The sequence below is a fragment of the Panthera tigris genome, chromosome F3, assembly GCF_018350195.1.
Source record: "Panthera tigris isolate Pti1 chromosome F3, P.tigris_Pti1_mat1.1, whole genome shotgun sequence".
NCBI classification, from domain to species: domain Eukaryota; kingdom Metazoa; phylum Chordata; class Mammalia; order Carnivora; family Felidae; genus Panthera; species Panthera tigris.
Window position 1 is genome coordinate 32,007,176 of NC_056678.1, and position 25,732 is coordinate 32,032,907.

The 25,732-nt window shown below is 37.8% G+C and overlaps 1 protein-coding gene across 4 annotated transcripts in view; it reads right to left on the minus strand.

Moving 5' to 3' along the window:
* The window catches only part of RCOR3 (REST corepressor 3), a 51,980-nt gene extending 26,334 nt beyond the window's left edge, over positions 1–25,646 (minus strand). The window contains exons 1-7 of one of the 4 annotated variants that reach the window (XM_042975492.1): positions 25,259–25,644; positions 24,801–24,857; positions 15,863–15,940; positions 13,188–13,240; positions 11,157–11,318; positions 9,607–9,731; positions 8,778–8,856 (exon numbers count right to left, since the gene is read on the minus strand). In XM_042975492.1, coding sequence (XP_042831426.1) covers positions 8,778–8,856; positions 9,607–9,731; positions 11,157–11,318; positions 13,188–13,240; positions 15,863–15,940; positions 24,801–24,857; positions 25,259–25,430 — 726 coding nt within the window. In that variant the 5' untranslated portion in view covers positions 25,431–25,644. Of the gene's footprint in view, positions 1–8,777; positions 8,857–9,606; positions 9,732–11,156; positions 11,319–13,187; positions 13,241–15,310; positions 15,494–15,862; positions 15,941–24,800; positions 24,858–25,255 lie in introns of those variants that run through there. The other 3 variants (XM_042975491.1, XM_042975493.1, XM_042975494.1) reach the window with 3 other exon arrangements.
* Positions 25,647–25,732: the final 86 nt, after the last annotated feature.

Below are 25,732 nucleotides of genomic sequence, written 5' to 3' on the forward strand. Positions count from 1 at the left end.
GCATTTTATTTATTTTTTCTTAAAGTTTATTTATTTTGAGAGAGAGAGCACCTATGTGCATGTGGGGGAAGGGCAGAGAGAGAGAGAAAGAGAATCCCAAGTGGGCTCCGTGCTGTGGAGCTTAAACTCACAAATCCGTGAGATCATGACCTGAGCTGAAACCAAGAGTCGGATGCTTAACCAACTGAGCCAACCAGGTACCCCTTAGAAGAATGAATTTTAAACCCACGTCTCAAAAGTTTTCCACAAGTATGTTCCAAGGAAAATGAGCTCTCAACCACAAACTGCAAACAAGTCCCATGAGTGACAGACAGCAGAACAAAAGAATTAGATCTGCAAAGATTGAAGATATTAGAATTACTGGATAAAGAAAATACAATGTGTTACATGTGCGTAAAGAAATAAATGACAGAATTGAAAATATGGAACATTCTTTTATGAGTCTATCAGAACTGACTAAGCAGATATGCAAAAGAACTGAATAGAACATCTAGAAATAAAAAAAAAAAAATAGTATAAAGAAGATTAGAAATTCCGTGATTAGAAACTCAGAAAATTAGACAGAGCTCAGAAGAACAGCAGCAACTGCACACATGTAAAAATGACCATAATGCAGTACAGAAATCTGGAAAGACAAAAAGATGGAAAATGAGATGGTTAAGACACATGTTAAAGTCCATTAAAATGATTCCCAAAGGAAAGAATAGGGAGAATGAGGAAGACATAATATTCAAAGAGGCAACCAGTGAGAATTTTACAGAACTTAAGACATAGGATTCAGGAAATACAATGAATCCAAAACAAGTTTACAAACAAAAACAAAAACAAAAACAAAAACAAACAAAACAAAACAAAACAAAAAACAACAAAAACACCAACAACAAAAAACCCCAGCTCCACACAGATACATTAAAGTGAAACACCACTGGGGTGCCTGGGTGGCTCAGTTGGTTAAGTGTCCGACTTCGACTCAGGTCATGATCACCCGGTTGACAAGTTCGAGCTCCGCGTCAAGCTCTGTGCTGACAGCTCAAAGCCTGGAGCCTGCTTTGGATCTATGTCTCCCTCTCTCTGTCTGACCCTCCCTGCTCACACTCTGTCTCTCTCTCAAAAATAAACACTAAAAAAAAAAAGTGAAACACCATTAAAGACAAAGTAGACGTGTGCCTGTGTGGCTCAGTCAGTTAAGCATCCGACTTCAGCTCAGGTCATGATCTCACAGTGTGAGTTTGAGCCCCACATCAGGCTCCGTACTGGTGGTGTGGAGCCTGCTTGGGATTTCTCTCTCTGCCTTCTCCCATACCACACACGTGCCCGTGTTCTCTCTCTCTCTCTCAAAATAAACTTAAAAAAAAAAAAAAAGACAAAGAAGAGACCATAAAGACAGAGAAAAAGACAAATTACCTCCAAAGGAATGATAATTAGCCTGACAGCAGACTTCTCTGCAGGAACAATAGAAATGAGAAGCAGTAGAATATTATATTCAAATAATTAACTGTCAACCTAGGAGTCTAATCCCAGCAAAACCAGGGTTTCAAGAACAAGAGAGATATAGACATTGTAGACATACCAAAACTAACTGTGTTTATAAGTAACAGATTCTCACAAATTTAACTTGTAGAAGATACATACACTTCAGGACAAGGGGAAATGATTTTTGAAGAAATGTCTAAAATTCAAGAAAGAATAATGAGTAAATTTTAAACACGTGTATAAATGTAAATAAAGAACAACTATATGAGATTTTAAAAAACAAGATGTAACTTAAATTAGACAAAAATAGCATATAAATGAGGAGGGTAGTGAATAAAGTCAAAGCATTCTAAGGGCCTTGTATTAATCAAAAAGTCATTAATTTAGATTTTAAGTTAAATATGCAGGAGAGTGTCTAGGTGGCTCAGTCAGTTAAGCGTCTGACTCTTGGTCTCAGCCCAGGTCTTGATCTCAGGGTCTTGAGTTCAAGCCCTGCATTGGGCTTCACACTGAGTGTGTAGCCTATTTCAAAAAACAAAAACCAAAAAAGCCTCCACCAAGTTAAACATGCAGGAAAATTTTCCAGGGTACACAATAAGAATAGAAATATAGAAACATCCCAAACTAGCAGAGACTAAAAAAAATGGAACAGAAATTGCAGTCTTAATGCCAAAAAAAAAAAAAAACCAAACAAAAAAAAACAAGCCATGAAGGAAGAGAAACAAAACTAGAAAAAACAAGACAAAAGGTAAGAACAAGAAAGAACAAAAATACACATAGATCAGTGATTCACAGAGGACACTGTTGAAATGCTGAAAGAAAATAATAGAGATATACCAGGTAAATACTTAATAAATGAAAGATACCAGGCAAAATAATCTTTAAAGCAGAACACATTACAAGAGATGAAAGGGTCATTACATATTGATAAAAGGCTCAATTCAACAGCAAGATAAAATAATTCTAGACTTCTATGCACCTAATAAGAGCTTCAAAACATAAAATATCACAAAAACATCACTTCTCAATTAATTGATCAGTAAGCAGGTAACAAAAACCATGCTAGCAAGGAAGCAAGCAGTAAGAGAACATAGACTTCAAGCACAGAACGGACAAGCTACAATTAATAGACACAGACAGAATCCTGTAACCAAAAGGGTATATATTCTTCTCAAGCACATAAGGAAAAACATTTCTGAAAATTCCATATTCTAAACCTGGAGGTTTCAAAACATGTCATCAAAATTCTCAACATTCCAGTCACTGAGAAGTGGGGATCTATATCCTCTCCCCTCGATTCTGGATCAACTTCAGTAACTCACTTATAACCCACAGAAGTGATGCTGAATAACTTCCAAGGCTAGGCCAGAAATGGCTGGGTAGCTTCCACTTAGTGCTTTTGGGATGAATGCTTTGGAGAAAACAAGCCCATGGTAAAAAGCCAGATCGCTCAGATCACTCACGGGCCATCAGGCTAGAGAGGAATGCCAGCTGACAGCTAGCATATCAACTACCAGTCATGTGAGCAAGTCGAAAACCTTCAATTATACTCTAGTCGATGCTGAAACATAAAAACCATGCCCTCTACAATTAGGAATAAGGTAAAAACATTTGTTATCATAATGTTCTTTTCAACATAATAATGGTGAACCTAGCCAGTTCAATAAGGGAAGAAATTAAAAGGTAGGTAAGAATTGAAAAGAAATAAAACTGCTATCATTTTCAGATAACATAAATACCTTTGTAGGAAATGTAAACTTATCTACAAATAAATTACACAAAAGTTTCATCTCTCCCTATTTGTATATCTCCACTTCTATATGTAGATTCAAAGGAATATCTAATATGGCTTTTCTAGGAACTGTTAAGCCTCAAGAGCAAAAGTCAAAGAACTTAACTCTTTTTGTTTTATTTAGTTTTGAGAGAGATTGAGATCCTGCACAAAAGCAGGGGAGAGGCAAAAAGAGAGAGAGGAACACAGAGGATCTGAACACCAAGCAGTGGGACTTAACCTATCAGCTAACAAGACTTATTATAAAGATATAGTAATTAAGACATTGTGGGACGGGGGATATTTAAGTGACAAGAGGAGCAGACTAGACAGCCATGTATATACAAAACCTCATATATGATAAAGCTGACACTGCAGACCAATTAAAAGAGATAAACTCACTTCTATATTAGAAAACAAAAATAACAATGGATTTCTACCTCACAACATGAACAAAACTAAATTACTAACAGATCAAGGACTTAAGTGTAAAAAGCAAAACTTTAAAATTTGAAGAATATAAACGAACATTGAAATTTGAATATTTACACGCTTCTGACAAAATAGGTGTTCACCAAAACATGTAAAGAGAGTTAAAAGATAAACCACAAAGTGCTAAAAGATATTGCAACATGCTTAACTAAAGGATTAGTATCCAAAATACATAAAGAATTCAATATGAAAGAAAACTTTCATATTCTGTCTTAAAAGACAAAAACCAAACAGAAAAGAAGATAAAAAACAAACACAAATAGCATTTTTTCTAAAAAAGACACAATAGACAGAAAAATATTCAGCGTCATTAGTAATCTGATGAAATTGAGAAGACAACACCATTTCATATTACCATATCTGTAACATTTTATAAGTGATTATGTCACATATTGGCAAGTGGCTAATAAGTACCCTATGGCCCAAAAGAAATACAACTGAACTTGAACAATGTAGGGGATGGGTGCACTGACCTTCCTTGTAGTCGAAAATCTGTATGTAACCTTTAACTCCCCCAAAACTTAACTACTACTAATAGCCTACTGTTGACCAGAGCCTTATTGACAATACAATTAACACATGTTTTGTATGTTGTATATGTTATACACTGCATTCTTAAAATAAACTTGGCTAGAAAAAAGAAAATGTTATGAAGAAAATAAACCTTACAGTACTGGATTTATTGAAAACATCTGCATGTAAGTGGACCCACAGAGTTCAAAACCCATGTTGTTCAAGGGTTGACTGTACATCAAATGTGGAAAATGGTTTGCCATTACCCAGTAAAGTTGAACATGGTTATACCCTAGAATAATTCCATTCCAAATACTGCTAGGGTATTACTTACTCCGTCAAGTCACTGGTGGCATTTTGGTGGGAAAAATCTGTGCTGTGCATTGCAGGAGAGCTGGTGGGCATGCCTTTCCCACCACATACCGGCAGTGCTCTACAATCATCGTAATAGCGAAAACCCTCCATAATTTCTACATGCCCCTTATGGTTGCAATATTAAAACCTGCTAAACCTGAGAAGCTCTGTTCCAAAAGAACGCTTTAAAAAAAATTTTTTTTAAGTGTTTATTTTTTGAGAGAGACAGAGCATGTGGGGGGGAGGGGCAGAGAGAGAGGGAGACACAGAATCTGAAACAGGTTCCAGGCTCTGAGCTATCAGCAGAGCTAGGCAGGTTTGGGAAGAAAGAGAATTCCAGAAAAAGAGAGAACCAACATAACCACAGGACAAAAGCCAGGGAACTAAAAAACTTATCTAAAAACACTGCTAGTAATTTGAAATATGTGGGGTGGGGTAGGGAATGCCTCACTGGAGAGCTTTGTGTTTTATCCTAATCCTACAAAGCCATGAAAAGGTTGCCAGCAGTAAATTTGGTTTTCAAAAGATTGCTTCAGTAATAGGGTTAAAGAACAGACTGGAAGGGGTGGTGGGAAGAGTCTGGAAGCAAGGAGAGAAGACAGAACATTCCAGTAATTCAAAGAGATGAAAACCTGAAAATAAGGCAATGGCATACAACATAAAGAAAAGGACAAAATTTATACTTGAAAGAAAAAAATTAAAAACAATGACAAAACAAACAGAATTGAGAAAGTATAGAATAGTATAGTTTAAAATAGTAACTGAAAAAGAAAAAAAGTCACCAAAATTGAGACACAACAGTTTAAAAAGTAGATAAGAATCGCGGAATCGTGTTACAAAAATCAAAGAACAGATTTTCAGGAAGAAGGGAGGGGTGAGTTACTTGAAATGATAAAGAAAGCACAAGTAGAATACAATGAACAATCAATCACTGGATATGGCAGTTAGGTCACTGATGACCTCTGTCCATAGTTTCAGTGAAGTGAAAAGACAGAAGCCTGACTGAAGCAAAGTCAAGAGTGAAGTAGTATTAAGGAGGAGAGTTTCTTCTAGACTAGTAGAGAGATACTTATGCTTTTCTATTATTTTTTACTTTAGTGAGAGCGAGCGAGCGAGTGCACACAAGCAGGGGAGAAGAGCAGGAGAGAGAGAGAGAGAGAGAGAGAGAGAGAGAGAGAGAATCCAAAGCAGGCTCCACACTCAGTACAGAGTCTGATGTGGGGTGTGGTTGTGGTGGGGCTCGATCTCATGACCTCAAAATTGTGACCTGAGCTGAAATCAAGAGTCAGATTCTTAACCAACCAACAGAGTCACCCAGGCACCCCAAGATAGTTATGCTTTTAAACAGAAGACCTGGATATACTTTTGAACTGCAATGAAAAAGCTGAGGGGCATCTGGGTGGCTCAGTTGGTTGAGCATCAGAGTTCAGCTCAGGTCATGATCTCACAGCTCGTGAGTTCGAGCCCCACATTGGGCTCTGTGTTGACAGCTCAGAGCCTGGAGCCTGCTTCAGATTCTGTGTCTCCCTCTCTCTCTGCCTCTTCTCCACTCACGCTCTCTCTCTCAAAAATAAACATTAAAAAAATTTAAAAAAAAAAGAGAAAAGGCTGAAAATATGGCATAGAGAGGGATAACTAATGGGAAAAGTTCTAGATGTGACATGAAAGGATAGACGGGATCAAACAAGCAATGGAATTATATAGCACAAGGGAAGGGACCTTTGTTACTGTGTGAGACAGGCATTTAGGCAGAATTCATTCAGTAAATGTTCCTGATATCATTTCATACTGACAGATCTGTAACATTTTTTTAAAGTCCGATCACCTCAAATACTGACAAAGAAGTGGACAATGAGTACTGTGTAACGTGCTAGGAGATACAAGATACACAATGTAACTCAGTCCCTGACTTCAAAAACTTTGCTGGAATGTAAGGGAGCTCCTGCTTGATATTTTCTCTGTGGAGTAGGTGAAGTTCTCTGCTGAGATTTTGGGCGGGGGAGAAGCGGTAGATGATGTATACAGAAAACCAGCAACTTTTATTCAGGATTTATTATGTCCTGGGTACTCTAAGTGATTCTATACATATTACCTCTCTGATTCCCAGAACAATTCTTATTTTAATTTTACCAATGGAAAACCTGGAGGCTGAGAGGTTAAAAACAGGCATTAAGGACTACACAGAGACCTGAAGCTATTTTTTCTAAGTAGCAACAATTTACATGATTGTGCCATGTTCTCCTGCTGTGCCTCTCAGACCAAGAACAGCAACTGATGAAGCAGTGTGGGTTTACAGGGTTAGTAGGGAAGGTATGCAAAATAGGGACATGGGGACTTAAAGATACTAGGAAGAGAGCAATTTAAGTAGTTGATCCTTGGGTCTATAGCTCAGGGAAACAAGGCAGACTTGGAAAAAAATTAAGGAATCAAGTAATTTGAAAACATTTAGCAGTAGTAAGAAAATTAGTTACATATCAAATTGTGGCAAGAGTAGGATCCTTAAGTTGTCACTGATGAGAATTTAAGATGATGGCCAAGGGGGGCGCCTGGGTGGCTCAGTCAGTTAAGCGGCTGACTTCGGCTCAGGTCACGATCTCGCGGTCCGTGAGTTCGAGCCCCGCGTCGGGCTCTGTGCTGACGGCTCAGAGCCTGGAGCCTGTTTCCGATTCTGTGTCTCCCTCTCTCTCTGACCCTCCCCCGTTCATGCTCTGTCTCTCTCTGTCTCAAAAATAAATAAACGTTAAAAAAAAAAAAAAATTAAGATGATGGCCAAGGGCCAGGATAGGCCACGGCAGTGAGTTCCTTAAGAGGAATAGGGGTCATTAAACAGGATGAGGTCACATTCTGTCTCCCAATTTCAGTTTCACCATTCCACAACTGTCTATAACACAATCTTTTACCCTTCAATATTGGGTCTATTTTGTACCATTACATAATTCCTTGCTTTTATAAATGAGTGTGTATAACAATTTAGCCTTTGCTTAGTAACTTTAAGTCATCATTATTATCATTTTGAGGAATATGGGTGCTTTTCTAGCTGGGGATTCTTCCATCTCTTCCTTTGAGGCCGCTTTTAATTTTCACTGCTATCAGTATACCACTACTACAGACAGTCCCCAATTTATGATGGTTCCAGTTACAATTTTTCAACTTTACGATGGTGTGAAAGCCACAGGCATTCAACAAAAACTGGACTTCGGGTGCTCCTTTTCCCGAGCTAGTAATACGCAGTATGATGCTCTCTCGTGATGCCGGGCAGTGGCAGTGAGCTGCAGCTCCCAGCCACCCACGCAATCACGAGGGTAAACAACTGATTCACTGACAGCCATTCTATTTTGTCCTTTTGGTACAGTATTCAATTACATGAAATATTCAACACTATATTATAAAATAGGCTCTGTACTAGATAATTTTGCCCAACTGTAGGCTAATGTATGTTCTGAGCATGTTTAAGTTAGGCTAGGCTAAGGGATACTGTTCGCTAGATCAGGTGTATTAAATTTCATTTTTGACTTCAATATTTTCAACTTACAATGAGTTTATTGGGATGTAACCCCATTATAGACTGAGAAAGATCTGTAATTTCTAATTTGCTATAACATGGAACAAAAAAAGTATTTTCAAGAAAAACTGTGTAACAAAACCAGAAAGCGTAATTTTACGCTATACTATACTCATATTATATCATCTGAGGGTGGTTTTCTTTTCTCTGGATTAAAGACTAGGGATTGTGGCAGGGCTTTTACACTTCTAAGTGGGTGAGATAACCCAGCAATTTTTTTTTTTTTTAATTTACTTATTGTAAGAGAGTGTGCACAGAGGAGGGGCAGAGAGCAGGAGAGAGAGAATCCCAAGCAGGCTCCTTGCTGCCAGCACAGAGCCTGACGCAGGGCTCGATTTCACCACCACAAGATCATGACCTGAGCCAAAACCAAGAGTGGCATGCTTAACTGACCGAGCCACAAGGTGTCCCCCCCTGCCAACAATTATTTAAACTATTGGCTAACTAGGAGTTCTAGATATTACTTTTTTTTTTTTTCAAGAACCTCTAACACTGAAACTTACTACTTCCTATGCCATTATATAAAAATGTTTTCCTTAACATGAAATACGATTCATTCTTTTTTGCATGGATTTGTAGAACAACTATAAGCACTCTAATGATCATCATTACCTCTTTCTTGGCTTCTTTTTTTGGATCATAATCACTATCATTTCCATCCATTGGGTGTGTTTCTTCCACATCATCATCGCTGAGAAGAAACAAAGATCAGTAAACTTAATTCCATTTTTATTCTATTCCAGGGCTCTTATCAAATTGCAATACACCTTGCCAATAATCTCACTAAATATTCCCCAACAAAACGTGAGCTGTCTTTGGGAAGATGAGCTTCTATAATTTAAATTTCTGTAGTATTTGGAAACATTGATCCTTTTGGGCACATATAATCATTTTAGCAAACATTTCTACCTAAAAAGCAGAGACCCAATAGGAAAAATATTTAGAAAGAGTATCATTGGGAAAGAGAACACATATATTAATTTGATATAATACTCATGATTTCAGTTCTCCAGCTGGAGGATAAAGACAAACACCAGGAAGCAAAATGATTTTATATCACCAGAAAGTGGTGAAATAATGTGGATTTCAATTACTCAGGTTACTGTACTCAGGCAAGCCATGTTCTAGAGAATACACTTCTTAATGTATTCTAAAATATGTATTGAATACAGCAATACTAAAAGAAAGCCATCATGAGTACAGTTAAACACAGCTCCAATATAACTCAGCTGCAACTGGCTATGACTAACAGTGAAAGAGTTGCAGAAAGTTCTTGTTCTTAAGACTTCTGATCACTCAACTCTTCCTGTCAGAGCAGAAACATGAATGTAAGGTTAAAAAGTATTTACAATGTGTTGTGATAATTTTTCTGCCTTGGGAAATGTAAGCAATCCAATCCAACGTCCCTAGCAATATAACTATATAAAAGCATCCAACCTACCTGTCACCCTGATTATGTCTATTGGCTAGTTTACGAGCCTGGCGATCCATCAAGCTTGTCCTAGATCGGGTTTTTTTCCAGGAATAGTAATATTTTACAAGGCTAGCAATTGTCTTATCTGGAAGCTTGAAAAAAAAATCATGTCAATATCAGCAAGTTTAATTCATAAACTGATTAACAGAATGAATAATATTTCTGATATTATTCTTTGATACTTAAAGTGATAGATGAAAAATATTTTCATGGGTACCTTTATGAATTATAGAACTAAAAAGTGCTGTTACAGTCACAGGAAACTGTCACACCTGTGTCACTGACATTTCTGAATGACTATTCCTATTTGTTCTGAGGGGGGAGGGGAGAGAAGAATGTCACAAACTAACATGGTAACAATGCACCTAGATGTCACCCAGTCTGATGTTAGCATTTCATACATATTTCCCTTAAAGAGTTACTTTTTCCCTCCTCTATAAATTGGAATTTTTAAATTGATACATAATTAATATACCAGGAAATTCACCCATTTAAAGTTTACAATTCAGTGGTTTCTAGTATATTTGCTAAGTTATGCAACCATCACTCTTCAATTCCAGACATTTCCATAACTTCAAAAAGAAACCCCATACCCATTAGCAGTTACTCCTTGGTCTTCTCTTATCCCAGTCTCTGGCAACTAGTAATCTACTTCCCGTCTCTATGGATTTTCCTATTTTGGACCTTTCATATAAATGGAATCATACAATATGTGACCTTTTATATCTGGCTTCTGTCACTTATCATTAATGTTTTCAAGAAAAGCTATTCAATTCTTAACAATGAATTCTTTTAATCATTTTGTTTTAAATCCAGGTTTTAAGATGATAAATAATACAAACAGACTTTAGCTGCCAAATAAAGTCTTTGGGTATTAAAATGACTAACGATCATGCACTGATTTGTCATCCTAGCAAACAAGGATACGCACTCCCAATCAAAAAGGCTCTCTTCAGTTAATGGAACACACTTATATATATTTGTAAACATTATATAATTTTTCATCCATTCATCCATTAATGCAGCAACTTCTCAGGTTTATATTATTTTGACACCATACTAAAAATTTAAAAAATAGAAATAAAGCGTTTTTCTCCTTAAAAAAAAGCAACAGCACCTGTGCAATATTGAAATACAGAACTTTAAAAATTGATTTTCATATCCAAAGGAATATAAATTAGAAAATAAAATCCTAATGTTAAAAAATGAAACATTTAAAAATAAAATTGAAATTATGATTTTTTCCCTAGAACAAGCACATTTAATAACTCTATTACACATATATTTAAGCCAAAACAAAACATGACTTATAATGAAATAGCACATTAACTGTCATGCTTTAGAATGGCTGTAGAAAATAGGACCATAAGCAAGTATATAGGTATTTTAAATGTCAGATATTTTTAAAAATGGAAATTAGACTGAAAACTTTTTTGTATTTAATAATCAGAAAGTGTTTAATCATAGCATAAGATATCTTTCAGGTATGAAACACAGTAAAACCAAAATTACCATACCATTTGCTGAATCCTGTGAAAGCTTTTCCCATGAAAACTAAAGGCTTGTTCAAACAGGACTTTATCTTCCACTGTCCACTCATCCGGAAAGGGAGTGAAATTAGGGAGATCAGCAAGGGACTTCTCAATGTTATGTTTATGCCAGAACAACATGCCAAGTGCCTTTGAAGAGAAATCATTCCCCTTTGGTTTTAATGGACTTATGTTCCATCACACTTAAGAGAGTTAAACACAAATTAGGTTAAAATCTTAAGCCTAATACTTCAACTGAAAATACACTCACAGTTTGGGGCTTTTAATCAAGGATGCCCAGGTAGCAGACCTCATTTATTTATTTCTTTTAAAACAGGGCCTCAGAACAGTGAATGTTCTTACATACCACATTTGCTGCATAATCTAGGAAAAACAGTGAGCTGAGGAGAGTGACTATAATTACTAAAGCAGGTTTGTAGGCTCATATCAAGACTCTGACCCACATTTACTCATTTGTCAATGTGTAGAGAAAAACATGCTATAAGGAAAAATATCTAGTAAATACGGGAATGAAACTATCAATCATAACACAAAACTAGAAGTGCTCAGTCAAAACATAGTCATGTTTTAAGTATTAACCTTTTAAAAGTATATCACCGGCTCAATAGTTCCAAGGAGTACCTCAATTGCAACCTTATTATTTACCATATATATTTCTTAAAGTTCTTCATTATCATAATATACACAAAAAATTTTTATGAGGCATATTAATAACTCCAATGACTTGTTTACCAAATCATAAGAAAGCATGAAATGGGTAATTTCTAACTATTGCACAACTTTCCCTTCTATGATTAAAGTAAGTCACAGACCTTTACCTTTACTATAAGGTACTAACACATTTCATTTTTTAAGAAGAGATATAGCAACTTTTTAAATAATGAGTTTTAAAATTAATTTTTGTACTTTGGTAATACTCCTTTAAAATGAATAAGAAAATTAACATATGTGCTGTCACATTTTCAAGGATTAATGCCTCAAACATTAAACAAAAAGTCAAGAATTAAAAACAAAATATATAATCAAAGGCTTCAAAATTCATAAAAAAGGTAACTACATTTAGATAAACATCTCGATTTCACAGAAATGATTTCTTAGTATTTAACCATGTTAGACTATAAAGTTAGTTCTCAAATAATACAGGTTATCAATAATTTATTTGTTTTACTATTAATTCTGATAAAGGTCATTCCAACAATTAGCTGAAGAGATTTAAAAATCTCTTATTTCATTTTTAATTTTTCATATTCTTCATTCCCTCATTATTAGAGATAATGAACCATCTGCTATATAGATCTTTTATTTTTTTAAATTTTCTTTAAAGTTTATTTCTTTATTTTGGGAGACAGACAGACAGAGAGAGCAGGAAAGGGGCAGAGAGAGAGGGAGAGATAATCCCAAGCAGGCCTCGAAATGTCAGTGTGGACCATGAGATCGTGAGATCTCGTGAGATCGTGAGACCATGACCTGAGCCAAAACCAAGAGTCAGACGCTCAATCGACTGAGGTACCCAGGAGCCCTGTCCTTTTAAAGCTATCTGATTTTTAAAAATGTTCTTTATGAATTATTTTATTCAAAATTTAAAAGTCTTAAACATTTCTTTCAATAAAAAGTTTACCTTGTAGGTCTTTTAGATTAAAAGATCACAGAAAATTACCTGTACTCAATAAATAAATAAATAAATAAATAAATAAATAAACAATTCCATTTTTTGGTAAACATTTGTCAGAGTCATCCTAAAGGCTTTCAGATACTTTTAGAACTCACAGTAGAGTAACAGACAGAAACAATGAAAGAAAAATGTTCAAGTCCTTGAGACAAATAGTGTTTATAAAAGCAAAATCCTTTATTCTGAAAGGTCAGACTTTGCTAGGACTTTTGTGGTATCTACAAAATTGGTTCAACTACACTTTCTTAGGACAGAAACAACCAGGAGATATTCTTTGGATTCAGCAAGTATTGAGGCAAGCTTTAATATCAGAACATTTCTCTACACACCTGTTCCACGTTGTAGCCATGTTTCTCTTTTGCAATTGCAATATATTCATCCACTGCAATGAAACAATATTATATAATTAATTATTCTTTACTTCATTTTCTCAGGTCTACATTTTTTAACAAAGTAAAAAAAAAATAGCTGAATTCATTTTCCATGAAGTCATTACAAAAAAAAAAAAAAGACTTTTACTTCTAGGAACAGGATTAGAAGCTTACTTGGTTTAAAATTTTACCTACTATGATTTATAGCTATGATTATACAGCACGTATGTACTAAATGCAATGACATTACACAAGTATTTTTGTGTACAAAAAAGACCAATTGGTATGTAGTCTATAGAGCCTAATACATGTAAAATATTGGATAATTTCTTCATTTTCTGTTGCAATCTTTATTTGAAGAGACTTAGCTGTTTCAGATCCCACCTTGTAGTAAGAGTTGGCCCAAGTCTTTACCTTCCCCTTTCTGATCGCTGTACAAAGGACAGTTTATGTATGGTTTTGCCAGCTATACATAATAACAACACATTTAAGTGTGCTTCAGTATCCCTAAATTTTCTTCAGCTCTTCCTGCAGGCCATATAGAAGGTGTCTAAATATTCCATTTTCATTCAACTTCCATATGTAATCAAGCCAACAGAATTACTTAGATAAGCACAGCTTCAATGATTATATACTAGGTATTTCAAGGCCTCATTGCTGAGACATCTGCCATTTCACATTCAGCAGGACTCGGTTTTATGTGAAATCCATATAGTCACTCCTGTTTGATCCTTTTTTAAGTATATTATATATTTTTTAATATATAAAATTCTCCTTTAGCATATTTGGAGAAGCAGAGGTTAAGAATTCTGATCCCAGAACAGCTAGTTTACCAGGGCTTGATTCTCAGCCTTGCTGCTAGCTTTTTGACTTTAGGCAATTAACTTGACCTTTTCGTACCTTAATTTCCTCACTTTAAAACAGTATCTTCTTCCTAGGATTAAATGAGCTAATATACGTCAAATGCTTAGAATAACAACTGACATAATTTTAGGTACTTTATATGAGTTTGCTATTATTAGTAGTCAATATAATATAGCTTAATATATAAATAAGATATTATAACAATAATGTTGTTAGAATAACAACTATTTTTTATGGATGCTACTATATAGTTCCCTAGTGCAGGGATCCAAATATTGGTGCAGAAAACCCAAATATTATATTTCATTTAGAACTTCACATAGCATTAAAACACAAGACAGGTCTAAATACATGCTGATTAACTTTAACAAAAATGTCTTACAGTTCTATAAACAGAAGGCTAACCAATACCAGTTAACTTGTGGTTTTCAACCTGGGCTATGCATAGAATCAGTGAGGAAGCTTTTAAAAAGTAAGTCCAGACTCCACCCCTAAAGATTCTGATTTAATTGGTTTGAGATAGAGACTAGACATCAGTACTGTTTTTTAAAAGTTCCCCCAAACGACTCCAATGCACAGCCAGGGCTGAAAACCACTGCACTAGATGTTCAGTCTAGGACATTCTACATGGATACCACACAATCAGGATATGGTGGCTTTCTGAATTTTGTTTTCCACTTTGCTAAGAAATGCACCATTGTATAAAACACTGCTAAGACAGCAAAAGCCATTGATACCCTGATGCTCAGTTTATGAATGAAAACCTTTGCTTGTAATGAGAACTGAACCAGAGAAATCTGATAATCTCCTTCAGGTTTCTCAGTATACAGTCCCAGGCCAAATGTACAATTTTGTGTTTTCTGTTAAGAATGCCTCAAGGGCATGTAACTCCTAGATTACCAGCTAGACCTTTTTGTTGGTATTCCAAAGCTCTCAAATAGGAATTATCAGGTATGCAACATAATACTCGATTTTCCATTTTTAGTTCTCTTATTGCATCAATAAGTATGCTTAGCCTTATGCACATGATATATAAGACATCATTAATTTTCATGGGACTAAATAAACCATCATGGGACATCTTTAAGATTTAGCAAATATTTTTAAAAGACAAGCTTATTTTATAGCTGCAAGAATAACTGTGTGGTGGTTTTTGTTTGGGTTTTAACAAATTCAATGATAACTGAATGGAGGGGTGGGTATCTTAGTTTTGTTACCTGCACGTTTCCTATATCTGATGTGCCGCAAAGGATCAGGTCCGCTACATCACATTGAAGTCTAAAGCCACACCATGATTCAAGAAGTGCATGGTCAATGATCCAGAAGGTCTCCGTCCAGAAATGGAGAGCTCAAAGATGACCTGATTGATGGCTGCTGAAGTCAGTTCTTTCCCCTTTCCTCTTTAAAATGGTAATGATAGTGGGGTCTTTGAAGTTTGAAGGCATTTCTTTACAGCTCCATATACTGAGGAAAAGCCTGTGCAGATGTCTACATAGTAACTCCCTCCCCTGCTTGAGGATTTAAGCAGCAATGCCATCAGATCCTAGGTATTTTCAGTCTTCCTGGGACTGACACAAATTGGAACGATCAACCCACTATCTTTCAAAAGGAAAAACATTCTAATATAACAACCTCCATCAAAACACAAAACAAAACAAAAGCAAACCGTTTTCTTACGAGAATCTAAGCAACCCAAAACAAATACAGGTTGGATTTTGAATTGGTTGATAGATCCCTATGGACATAACATTCAATTTCCGAAAACTTACATTTGGTATCTGGGATACTGTGATACGGAGACCATACAAGCATTCCTCCATTGTCTTTATCTGTGTATTTTGTAGCACCTGGGGAAAAAATTGATTACTTTAAATATGATGGATTTTATTTACATTCAAAATAAATATAAACAAAGCAAGCTTTATCTCTATTTTAGTATAGTACCTGCAAAAGGACAAAGAAAGTACAGGGAAACAGAAGGAAAACAGGCTCACATTAAATATACTAAATATTTCATTTATGGAATTGAAGAAAATTTCACAAACACTACAATTTACCCCCAATAAAGTTTACACTCTTTAAATTAAAAAAAAAAAAAAACTTTCTTGAGTACATTATATAGCCCTAATTCTTGGCAGGTAATAAACCTGGTTTGATCTTCTGTACATTACTTAGGGATCATTAAAAACTCTTTTTTTTTAAAGTTTATTTATTTTTGAGAGAGAGAGAGCATGAGCGGGGAAGGGGCAGAGGGAGAGGGAGAGTATCCCAAGCAGGCTCCACAATGTCAGCAGACAGCCCAACAGGGGGCTGGATCCCGCAAACCACAAGATTATGACCTGAGCTGAAATCAAGAATTGGGCACTCAACTGACTGAGCCACCCAGGTGCCCCAATTCTGACTTTAAAAACTAGAGAATACATCAGGTGGTAACTTATTTCTGTTTTGCCCCATATCTAAATGGGCCAAGATTACCATAATTTAAAAATACTTATGCCTGCTTTTTAAGGTTTTTATTTAGTCTTATTCCTTGTGAATCTGCCAGCTATTCTTTTTCAGCATTAATTTCATTTATTACAGTTTATATTTATAAAAGTATGTACTCTGTGTAAGAGGAAAACAAAGTAAAAAACTGTAAAAGTTAATAATGCTGTTGAAATGTAACCTGAGAGTCTACCTCTAACGTAGATGCACGCCATTACTGTTTCTTATTTCTAATCTGTTATAATCTAAAGTCAGAAAAATCAAGCTCTATTGGAACTGCATGTAAATTAAGCACAGAATGGATGTAAGGCTGACACAGCTATCCCAATGCCAACTACATGCCCGTGGGTTCTGTCTTTTAATTACTTGGTGGTCTTTTTCTGGCTTCTAATTCCTAGGTGCATTCAAGTTAATTAAAACCATCAAGAAATGAAGCATTGTTGCCACCTACTCACTTGAAGACTTGTGTATGAATATGTCATTACTGACTTTTATGAGGTGTTGATAGCTACCACCACTAATGGCAAGAATTCCAAAATTGTTCACATAAAACATTAACAGAATTCTCAGGTTCAACTGTAATCATTCATAAAGTTATAAGATATTTGGAATAAACAACATTCACTTCCAGGGGTAAAGAACTACTACTACAATCTCAAACTAGAGAAGTTATCTATCCAACAATAATTTAATATAGTTCAGTAGTTTTCAATTTTTGGAGAATCATTACACATCACTACTGTATATTCAATCAACAAATTATAGAGAATGATATATGTGATATATATGAAGCTAAAATTGTTGAAAAAATATATGTGTTTTACTGTAAGGAAAAATTAAGGATGGAGAAATCTGAAATGAGGGAACACTACCAAAGTAGTAGAAAAACCGTAATTACAAGTGAATCGAAAAGCAAAACCTACTGCATTTTGTTATAAAGGTCTTCAAAAAAAGGTTTTTTAAAAAATCTTTATTCATTTTTGAGAGAGAGAGACACACACACACAGAGTGCAAGCAGGGGAAGAGCACAGAGACAGGGAGACACAGAATCCAAAGCAGGCTCCAGGCTCCGAGCTGTCAGCACAGAGCCTGACGCGGGGCTCAATCCCACGAACTGTGAGATCATGACATGAGCCAAAGTTGGATGCTTACCCAACTGAGCCACCCAGGCATCCCTGTCAGGAGTATCTTTAATAAAAGAGGACAAAAATAAAAGCTGAAAATTTACAAAAATGCAAGTTAGAAGTACATTATGAAAAATTCATATTCAATGAAAACAAATTCCAGGTTTTTTAAAAAAAAGACTTCAAAAGTAAGATCTAAATTAAATTTCTAACCACATAAAATACAAACACAAAAGCAAAACAGGCAGCCACTTGATGGAAATAAAACAGACATGCTATCTAAGTGTTAGAAACCTTTTATCTACTGCTATTTCTAGTGAGTATTCTAAATTTCAAATCTTTAACATGGCACTGATCCTTTTTCACAATGGATTATGACAATAAGATAATTTAAATCCTACTTAATAGAATAAGGAATGCAACAAAGGTTTCCATAAGTCTCAAGTCTTAAGAGCACATCATGCTTAATATTTAAACATATTTCCTTGCATTTGATTCTTGCATTAAAGAAAATCTTAATTAAAATATCTTCCTGAAATGTCTCTCCTTACACAGATATAAACTTTTTTTTTTTGTATTTTTCCCTATGAAGAATAACAGTTAAGTTTCCAAAAAAATTCTTAGCACTGTAATTAAGGGCCTGATCTGACAAAAACTGACATCCAAACTGTGAGGACTAACAGCTCTTCTAATATGGGGGTAGGGGGGTGGTGCTAATAAGGGAGAGTAATCATGTCTGGTAGTAGAGAATGCCTAATTAGGCATTTCACAATGTTCTTTTCCTAACCCTTGAACTAGACTTCACCATTTTCAATCATGTATGTGTCAACTAGGCTTAAGAGATGATTGATGTTCATAGGAAATGAGGTATTTTAGCATAATGGTTAAGAGTGTAACCATTATACAGCCAGACTCCAAGTTTGAATGCAACCTCTGCCACTTCCTAGCTTTATCATCTTGGGGAAATTTATCTATGCTGTCTGTGCCTCAGTTTAAACTCTTCTTTAAAAACATGGATAATGAGGGTTGCCTGGGTGACTCAGTGAGTTAAGTGTCCGACATTGGCTCAGATCATTATCCCGTGGTATGAGTTCAAGCCCTACATCAGGCTCTGTGCTGACAGTGCAGAGCCTGGAGCCTGCTTCATATTCTGTGTCTCCTTCTCTCTCTGCCTCTCCCTCCCCCTGCACTCTCTCTCTCTCTCAAAAATAAATAAAACATTAAAAAAAAAAAAAAGCCACGATGATGAGAGTACCTACTTCGTAGTATTATTTAAACATTAATGAATTATGGGGCACTTGAGTGGCTAAGTCAGTTAACCGTCTGACTTTGGCTCAGGTCATGATGTCACGGCTTGTGGGTTCAAGCCCCCATGTTGGGCTCTGTGCTGACAGCCCAGAACCTGGAGCTTACTTTGGATTCTGTACCTCTCCTTCTCTTTCCCTGCCCCTCCACTGCTAGTGTTCTCTCTCTCTCTCTCTCTCTCAAAAATAAACTTAAAAAAAATTTACGAATTAATGTATGCAAAGTACCCAGCATCTAGTAAGCTTTACCTAGGACATTTCTAAGCATAAGTATATGCTTATTGAAAACAGTTCTTTCTTGAGTTCCCTTCTATCTCTGAAACGGGTTCTAGTCACCGTATCAATCAGATAACAACATAAATGAACACAAACAGCTGATGCCTTCTCTCACCAACCCCTTGAAAATGAGATTGGATAGCTGAAGTGACTAGCAACTCAGACCTGACTCCTCTCCTACAAAAGAAGAGGAGAAAGTAACTTGTATTATTAAAAACAATGTACCCCGCAGGATGCTTTGCATCCCATAAAGTTTTATCCTTTCCATTATAAAAGGTGAACAAAAATATTAAAAGGACATAAACTCAATGGTTATTTTTCTTTTATGTGTACTAATATTTAACATTATATCCCCAAACTGTCTGGTACTCAGAAATAATACTGAGAATCAAACTTGACTCACCACAAAATAATCCAGTCTTAGAAGTATCCTATCTTCTAAAGAGATGAAAAAACAAATAGAAACCTAGACAGCAAGCTACCATCATGTAAAAAAACTATATAGTAGCAAGACAGTTCTGAAAACAAAATTATTAAACAGTTTTTAAAAGCATGAAACACTTAAAAACTTAATCCTTTTGAAATGTTTTAGATATCCTTAACTGCAGTTGATAAAGTACATTTATGAGACCAACTGGGAAAAACCAACAACTAAAAACCAAAGGTATAATTCTGATAAGCCAGGATTTCGACATCTATAGGAAATTTCAAAATAGGTACAAAAATAAAAATCTTCTATTTCTTCTCAGATTTAAGACATTTAAAACAAGGATTTTGACTGAAATCCTGGGATACATAGTCTATATAAAGAACTTAAATCCTGGGGTGCCTGGGTGGCTCAGTTGATTGAGCATCCAACTCTTGATTTCAGCTCAGGTCATGACCCCAGGATTGTGGGATTGAGCCTCACATCAGGCTTCATGCTAAGCATGGAGCCTGCTTAAGATTCTCTCTCTCTCTCTTTAGGGGTGCCTGGGTGGCTCAGTTGGTTAAGTGTCCAACTTCAGCTCAGGTCATGATCTAATGGCTTGTGGGTTTGAGCCCTGCATCAGGCTCTGCGCTGACAGCTCGGAGCCCGGAGCCTGCTTCAGATTCTGTGTCTCCCCCTCTCTCTGCCCCTCCCCCGCTCATGCCGTCTCCCTCAAAAATAAACATTAAAAAAAATTTTTTTTAAAGATTCTCTCTCTCCCTCTCTCTCTCCCTTTGCCACTCCTCCCCATTCTCTCTCTAAGAATTTAAATACTGAGAATATTAAGACATACCAAATATATATTTTTAAAAATTTTTTAACGTTTATTTATTTCTGAGACAGAGAGAGAGACAGAGCATGAACAGGGGAGGGGCAGAGAGAGAGGGAGATACAGAATCTGAAACAGGCTCCAGGCTCTGAGCTGTCTGCACAGAGCCCGACGCCGGGCTCGAACTCACGGACCGCAAGATCATGACCTGAGCTGAAGTCGGACGCTTAACCAACTGAGCCACCCAGGTGCCCCCATACCAAATATTTTTTAACATTCTACAATTTATAGATTTAATTCACCACCTTCAAACTGGGATAAACAAAGACTTTCCAAGGAGTACATGAGCATAAATAGATTTTATGGGAATCAATTTTCCCTTTAACTTCCCTATGTTCCCTTTCCCACAAAATCTGCCTAAGAACTCACCTGCAGTCTAAGCTGTATGCTCATTCTACTCTGACCCTCTTCACAAATACCTTCTCTCACTTAAAAAAGCAGCTCTCACCCCCTCCCACATCTGACAAGAGTATACTGCCTAAAATCTTAAACCTCCATAGTGCCAAACAAAGGGTGTTTGCAAGGCTCTCCTTTACTCAAGGCATCATAGCTATTACAATTTCAATCAATTACACAATAATTGTAATCATTCAAATCAGAAGAGACTTAACACTTAGAACCTTAGGTTCACAAGAATACATATTACAGTGGTAGAGATCAATAAAGCACTTTCAAGCAAAAAAATATAAAATCCTGTGGGGAAAATGCACGGAAACGATGTAAAAGATAAAAAGGAAAAATGTAAACTTTCAGACTGTGAGCCTATTCATTCTTTTTTTTTTTTTTTTAAAGTAGGCTCCTCACCAAGTGCAGAGCCTAATGCGGGGCTTGAACTCATGACACAGAGATCTAGATCTGGGCTGAGGTCAATTGGAAGATTAACTGCGCCACACAGGTGCCCCATTTCATACTTTTTATAAATAGATATTATCATATTACTGCAGTAAATTTAATCTCATACACTTAAAATAAGGTATAACAACTTTATTTCAAAGTGTTAATATTTTCAATACACTGGAGATAATGTTTTTCAACTATTTAAACACAGCAACAAGTGATAGATGTCAAAAATATGTAAGAAAATATTTTTTTTGAAAATTCTTTTATGGATATACAAGCAAAACATCTGTAGACCGCTGCTTTATAGACATTAATTTTCACCTAATCTTATGATATAGTTAACATTATCTCCCATTGACACATGAGAAAACAAAGGTCTGGATACATCAGATGGGTCATCGAGGTCACTAGGCCCTATTAACTAAGAGGCATACAATACGATTTTAGGCTATAATCACCACAGGAAACTGCTCCTCCTTGATTGATGAATAGTCAGGAGGCACTAAATAAAAGTTGGGAAGACCTAGCGAAAAATCTAAAAAAAAAAAAAAAGGCACCTAAGAAAATAATCAAATCCAATTAGTAAATTTTTATGAAGGTCTTTTTAGCAATGATCTGTTAATTAACATAAACTATTCCTAATCTCCTATATTCAGTAATTCCAACTTAAATCACACTTCTTCTCATATTTTTTAAAATACCCATTTTAGTAAGTCATTCTGTTTGATTTCTACCATCACTATCATCTCCCCCAATAAAAATATCCTACAGACACACCCGAATCCTCTTTTAATTTTCCTATATTCTGATCATAATAATCTTGGTAGCTAAGGAATTTTTCTTCCAAATAGCTTGCATGGTTACTGGTGAATAAACTCTATGAAGTGGTTAACAAGACTAAAGATGATGTTCTGAAGAAGAGAAAAGGAGACAGGAAATGACCATTTCTCAATTTCTATCATTAATTAATGAAGATCTCTTTTCCTTTTTCCAATGAAATGTTTTAATTTCTCAGTGAATTACATTGAATTGATATGAAGTAGAAACTTCACACAACAGTACAACACTCAGAATAAAATAGACAATGGTACTATGTTGAAAGGTGTAGAGGTTCAATACTTCCTCGTAAAAAGTATCTAACAACTGATAATCTTCATGTTTGACAAGATTTGCTTACGATGGCCATAGAAAAGTCCACCTAGGTTTAAATGATAACTGGTTTTAGTTGTGTCCTTGGGCTCAGTATTCTTCTGCAGATGATTAAGGAGAAAACGTCTAGATGAGGTTTTAAAATAGGACATATATCCTTATTCTAATAAAGAGTATCAATTGTAACCTAAGTAAATTGAAAATATGACTAAAAAGCAAAAAACAAAACAAAAGAAAAACCTTTACAGTGGTCTATGCCATGGCATGTATAAATGGGTTCCAGCGAGAAGCCTGGGTTTTACACACAAGACCACCTAATCTACCTGTGTACAGCTGTCTATGAAATATAAACCTACCTAATGGAGCAAAAAGATAAATGTTTATTAACTTATGAACAGTTCTGACTGTTGAGTTCTAATCTGTAAGTAAGTTTATCATTTCCCCAAAAAGCAGAGTACCAACGAAAGCCCCAAATCAGAAAGGTATAAGTGTATGCAGAATCATTCTTCCTAATTATGAAATTTAACCTTTACTGAATAACTCCCACATGCCCAGTCATGTATTCCTTATAAGAATTCCATGAAGTTTTTTTATTTCCATTTTACAGCTAGGAAACTAAGGAACAGGGAAGGCCACTGGCTTGCTCAGAGCACAAAAATTAAACAGCTGGGAACTGAAATCAATGTATCTTAAGCCAAAGCATGCTTTTTCCAAATGTCAATACCTGAGGCAGCATAGTAATGTGAAAGTGTCATCCACCTACTAGTTGCATCAATAAACAAAATTAATTTCACAAAACATTTAAAATTATTTAAGCCCACCAGCACACACATTTGATAGCTTCTGAATAAAATCTATTAACAGCTATGTCATTTAGAAGGCAACCCAGATCTAGTGAGAGCTCTTGTATCATTGTTTTTACCTACTGAAAAACAGACTGCTTTGACAATCCTTTTAACACTCATTATTTTATCCTCTCCCCTGGGACAGGAGGAGCTGCTATCTAAAACTCTTCAAATGGTTGGTAAATAGTTCGCATTGCCGTAATGGGCAGGGGAAGAACGATAATACCCATCTACACCCTATAATGAAGCAAACAAGCTATACCCCCTCCCCAAAATACAAGTAAGCCATATTAATTAATATCTAATACAGAACTCGAGAGTTCGACACAATGTTATTATAAGCGGGCAATGGGCAAAAAACTGATCAACTGTAAGGGAGAAGGGAAGAAAAAAAAAAAAGAAAAACAAAAAAGAAAAACAAAAAAATGAGAGAGCTCCTTCAAAGTCTGCCCAAAGCCTGCACTGAAGAGGGTCTGGGGTGGGGGGAAGGAAACCCGCTCCACTCCGGGAGGCTCCAGCAAGGGCGCCTCCATATGCGGAACTCTCGCCCAATCCCCGTCCAGACTGAAATCCCGTGACCGCCAGAGAGCCTGTTTGGAGAAAAGTAGACAGGGAGCCCGCAAGCTGGGTTGGCAGAGGACGCTGGAACCTGGCTGCTCGGGAGAAAATGTCTCCTTGGCAGCTGCAGCCACTGTCCTGTGGTCTGACTTCCCAGGGCTGGCTCGAGGGCGAGGTGTGCCTCTGGCTTCTCCCCACCCCCTTCCCCCATCCCTTTCTCTCCGCGGCTCCTACACTCCGCAGAGCTGTCTCGACCAAAGCTACACCACCTAGCCAAAAAGAAAAAAAAAGAAAGAAAAGAAAATCCCGTGTGAGCGCGGGTCGGGCAGGGCTCGCCCTCGGCTTCGGCCGATGACAGCAGCCCCCGGCATCCGCCGCCCTTGCGGAGCGCGGCCCTCCGCTCCCCGGGGCCGGCGGTGTGGCAATTGACATTTGCATGGCTCTTCCACACGCAGCCCGCACACCCTCTCTTCCAGCCCTCGGCCCAGGAGCCGCTCCTTTCCCAGCCCCGGACCCCCGAATCCGCCGAGGGCCGCCTCCCTCTGCTCTCTCCGACCTCGCCCCAGGCTCATGGGGGCAGAAAGGCGATGCCACCAGCGGGCAAGTGGCCTCCAAAGGAACCATGTTAACCTTGCAATGCACACATCTGCCCACACGCCCTGTGTCACAGCCCTGCCAAGCCTGACAGCCTCCCCGCCAGATGCCTGCCCATCCCAGCCCCGCATCCCCTCCCAACCGCACACCCGGACCCCTACCTCGCCCGCCCTTCCACCCTAAGCCATTCCCAGAAAAGGGGAGAAAGGATTTTGCTTAAAACAAATATATCTACCTGGATCAAATTCAGGGATCCGAGCTTGGTATTCAGCTCCGACTCTCATCCCAACATCTGCAAAGCAATGCCAAAAAGAAAAAAAAAGAGAGAGAGAAAAAGAAAAAGAAAAGAAAGAAAAGAAGAAAAACGAAGAGACACTTAATAAAATATAAAAATTGCTGGAGGGAGGAAAGAAGAGGCGGGTGGATGGGAAGATATTAACTCCGGGCACTCCGGGAGATGGCAGCGGATGGGGGCGGGGAGCGGGGGGGTGGTGGCGAGGGCGGAGGATTGGTCGAGGGCGGAGGGACGGGGGTCGTGGGGGGTGCTGCTGCACTGCACCGGGAGTTCGAGGCTACCGCAGCGCCCGGGCTCCGAGGGGAGGGAGGGCGGGAGCGCGGCGAGGGGAGGGGGCTGGGGGAGGGGAGGAGGGAGAGGGGCAGGCGGGCTGGCGGGGAGGAGTTCGAGGCTACCACCGTGCTCGTCGTCGCTGCTGCAGCCGCTCTCGGGCTCCGAGTAGTGCAGCCCGCCGTTGGTGGACGAGGCGCCGCCGCCGCCGCCTCCGCCGCCCGCCGGGCTCTTGGCGCTGCCGTTGGCCGATCGGTTCTTCCCCAGTAACTCGGGCCCTTTCTCCATCATGCCGGGCATGGTAGAAGAGGGGAGGGGGAAAGGTGAGGGGAAGGGGTAGGCGTCAGGGTGAAGGGGGAGATGGCTTACGAGTGAGGGCGGGAGGGAGAGGAGGAGGAGGAGGAGAAGGAGGAGACGGCGGCGGCGGCGGCGGAGGCGGAGGCGGAGGAGGAGGGTGTTAATACGGAGCCGCCATAACCGCCCCGGTCCGGCAGTAGCGCAGTCGCCTCACAACAACCCGCCCCGGCCCCGCCTCTCTCCCCTCCTCCCTCCGCCCGCCCCGCGCAGTCCCGGGCGCCCCTGTCGGCCGCGCCGCGCTCTAC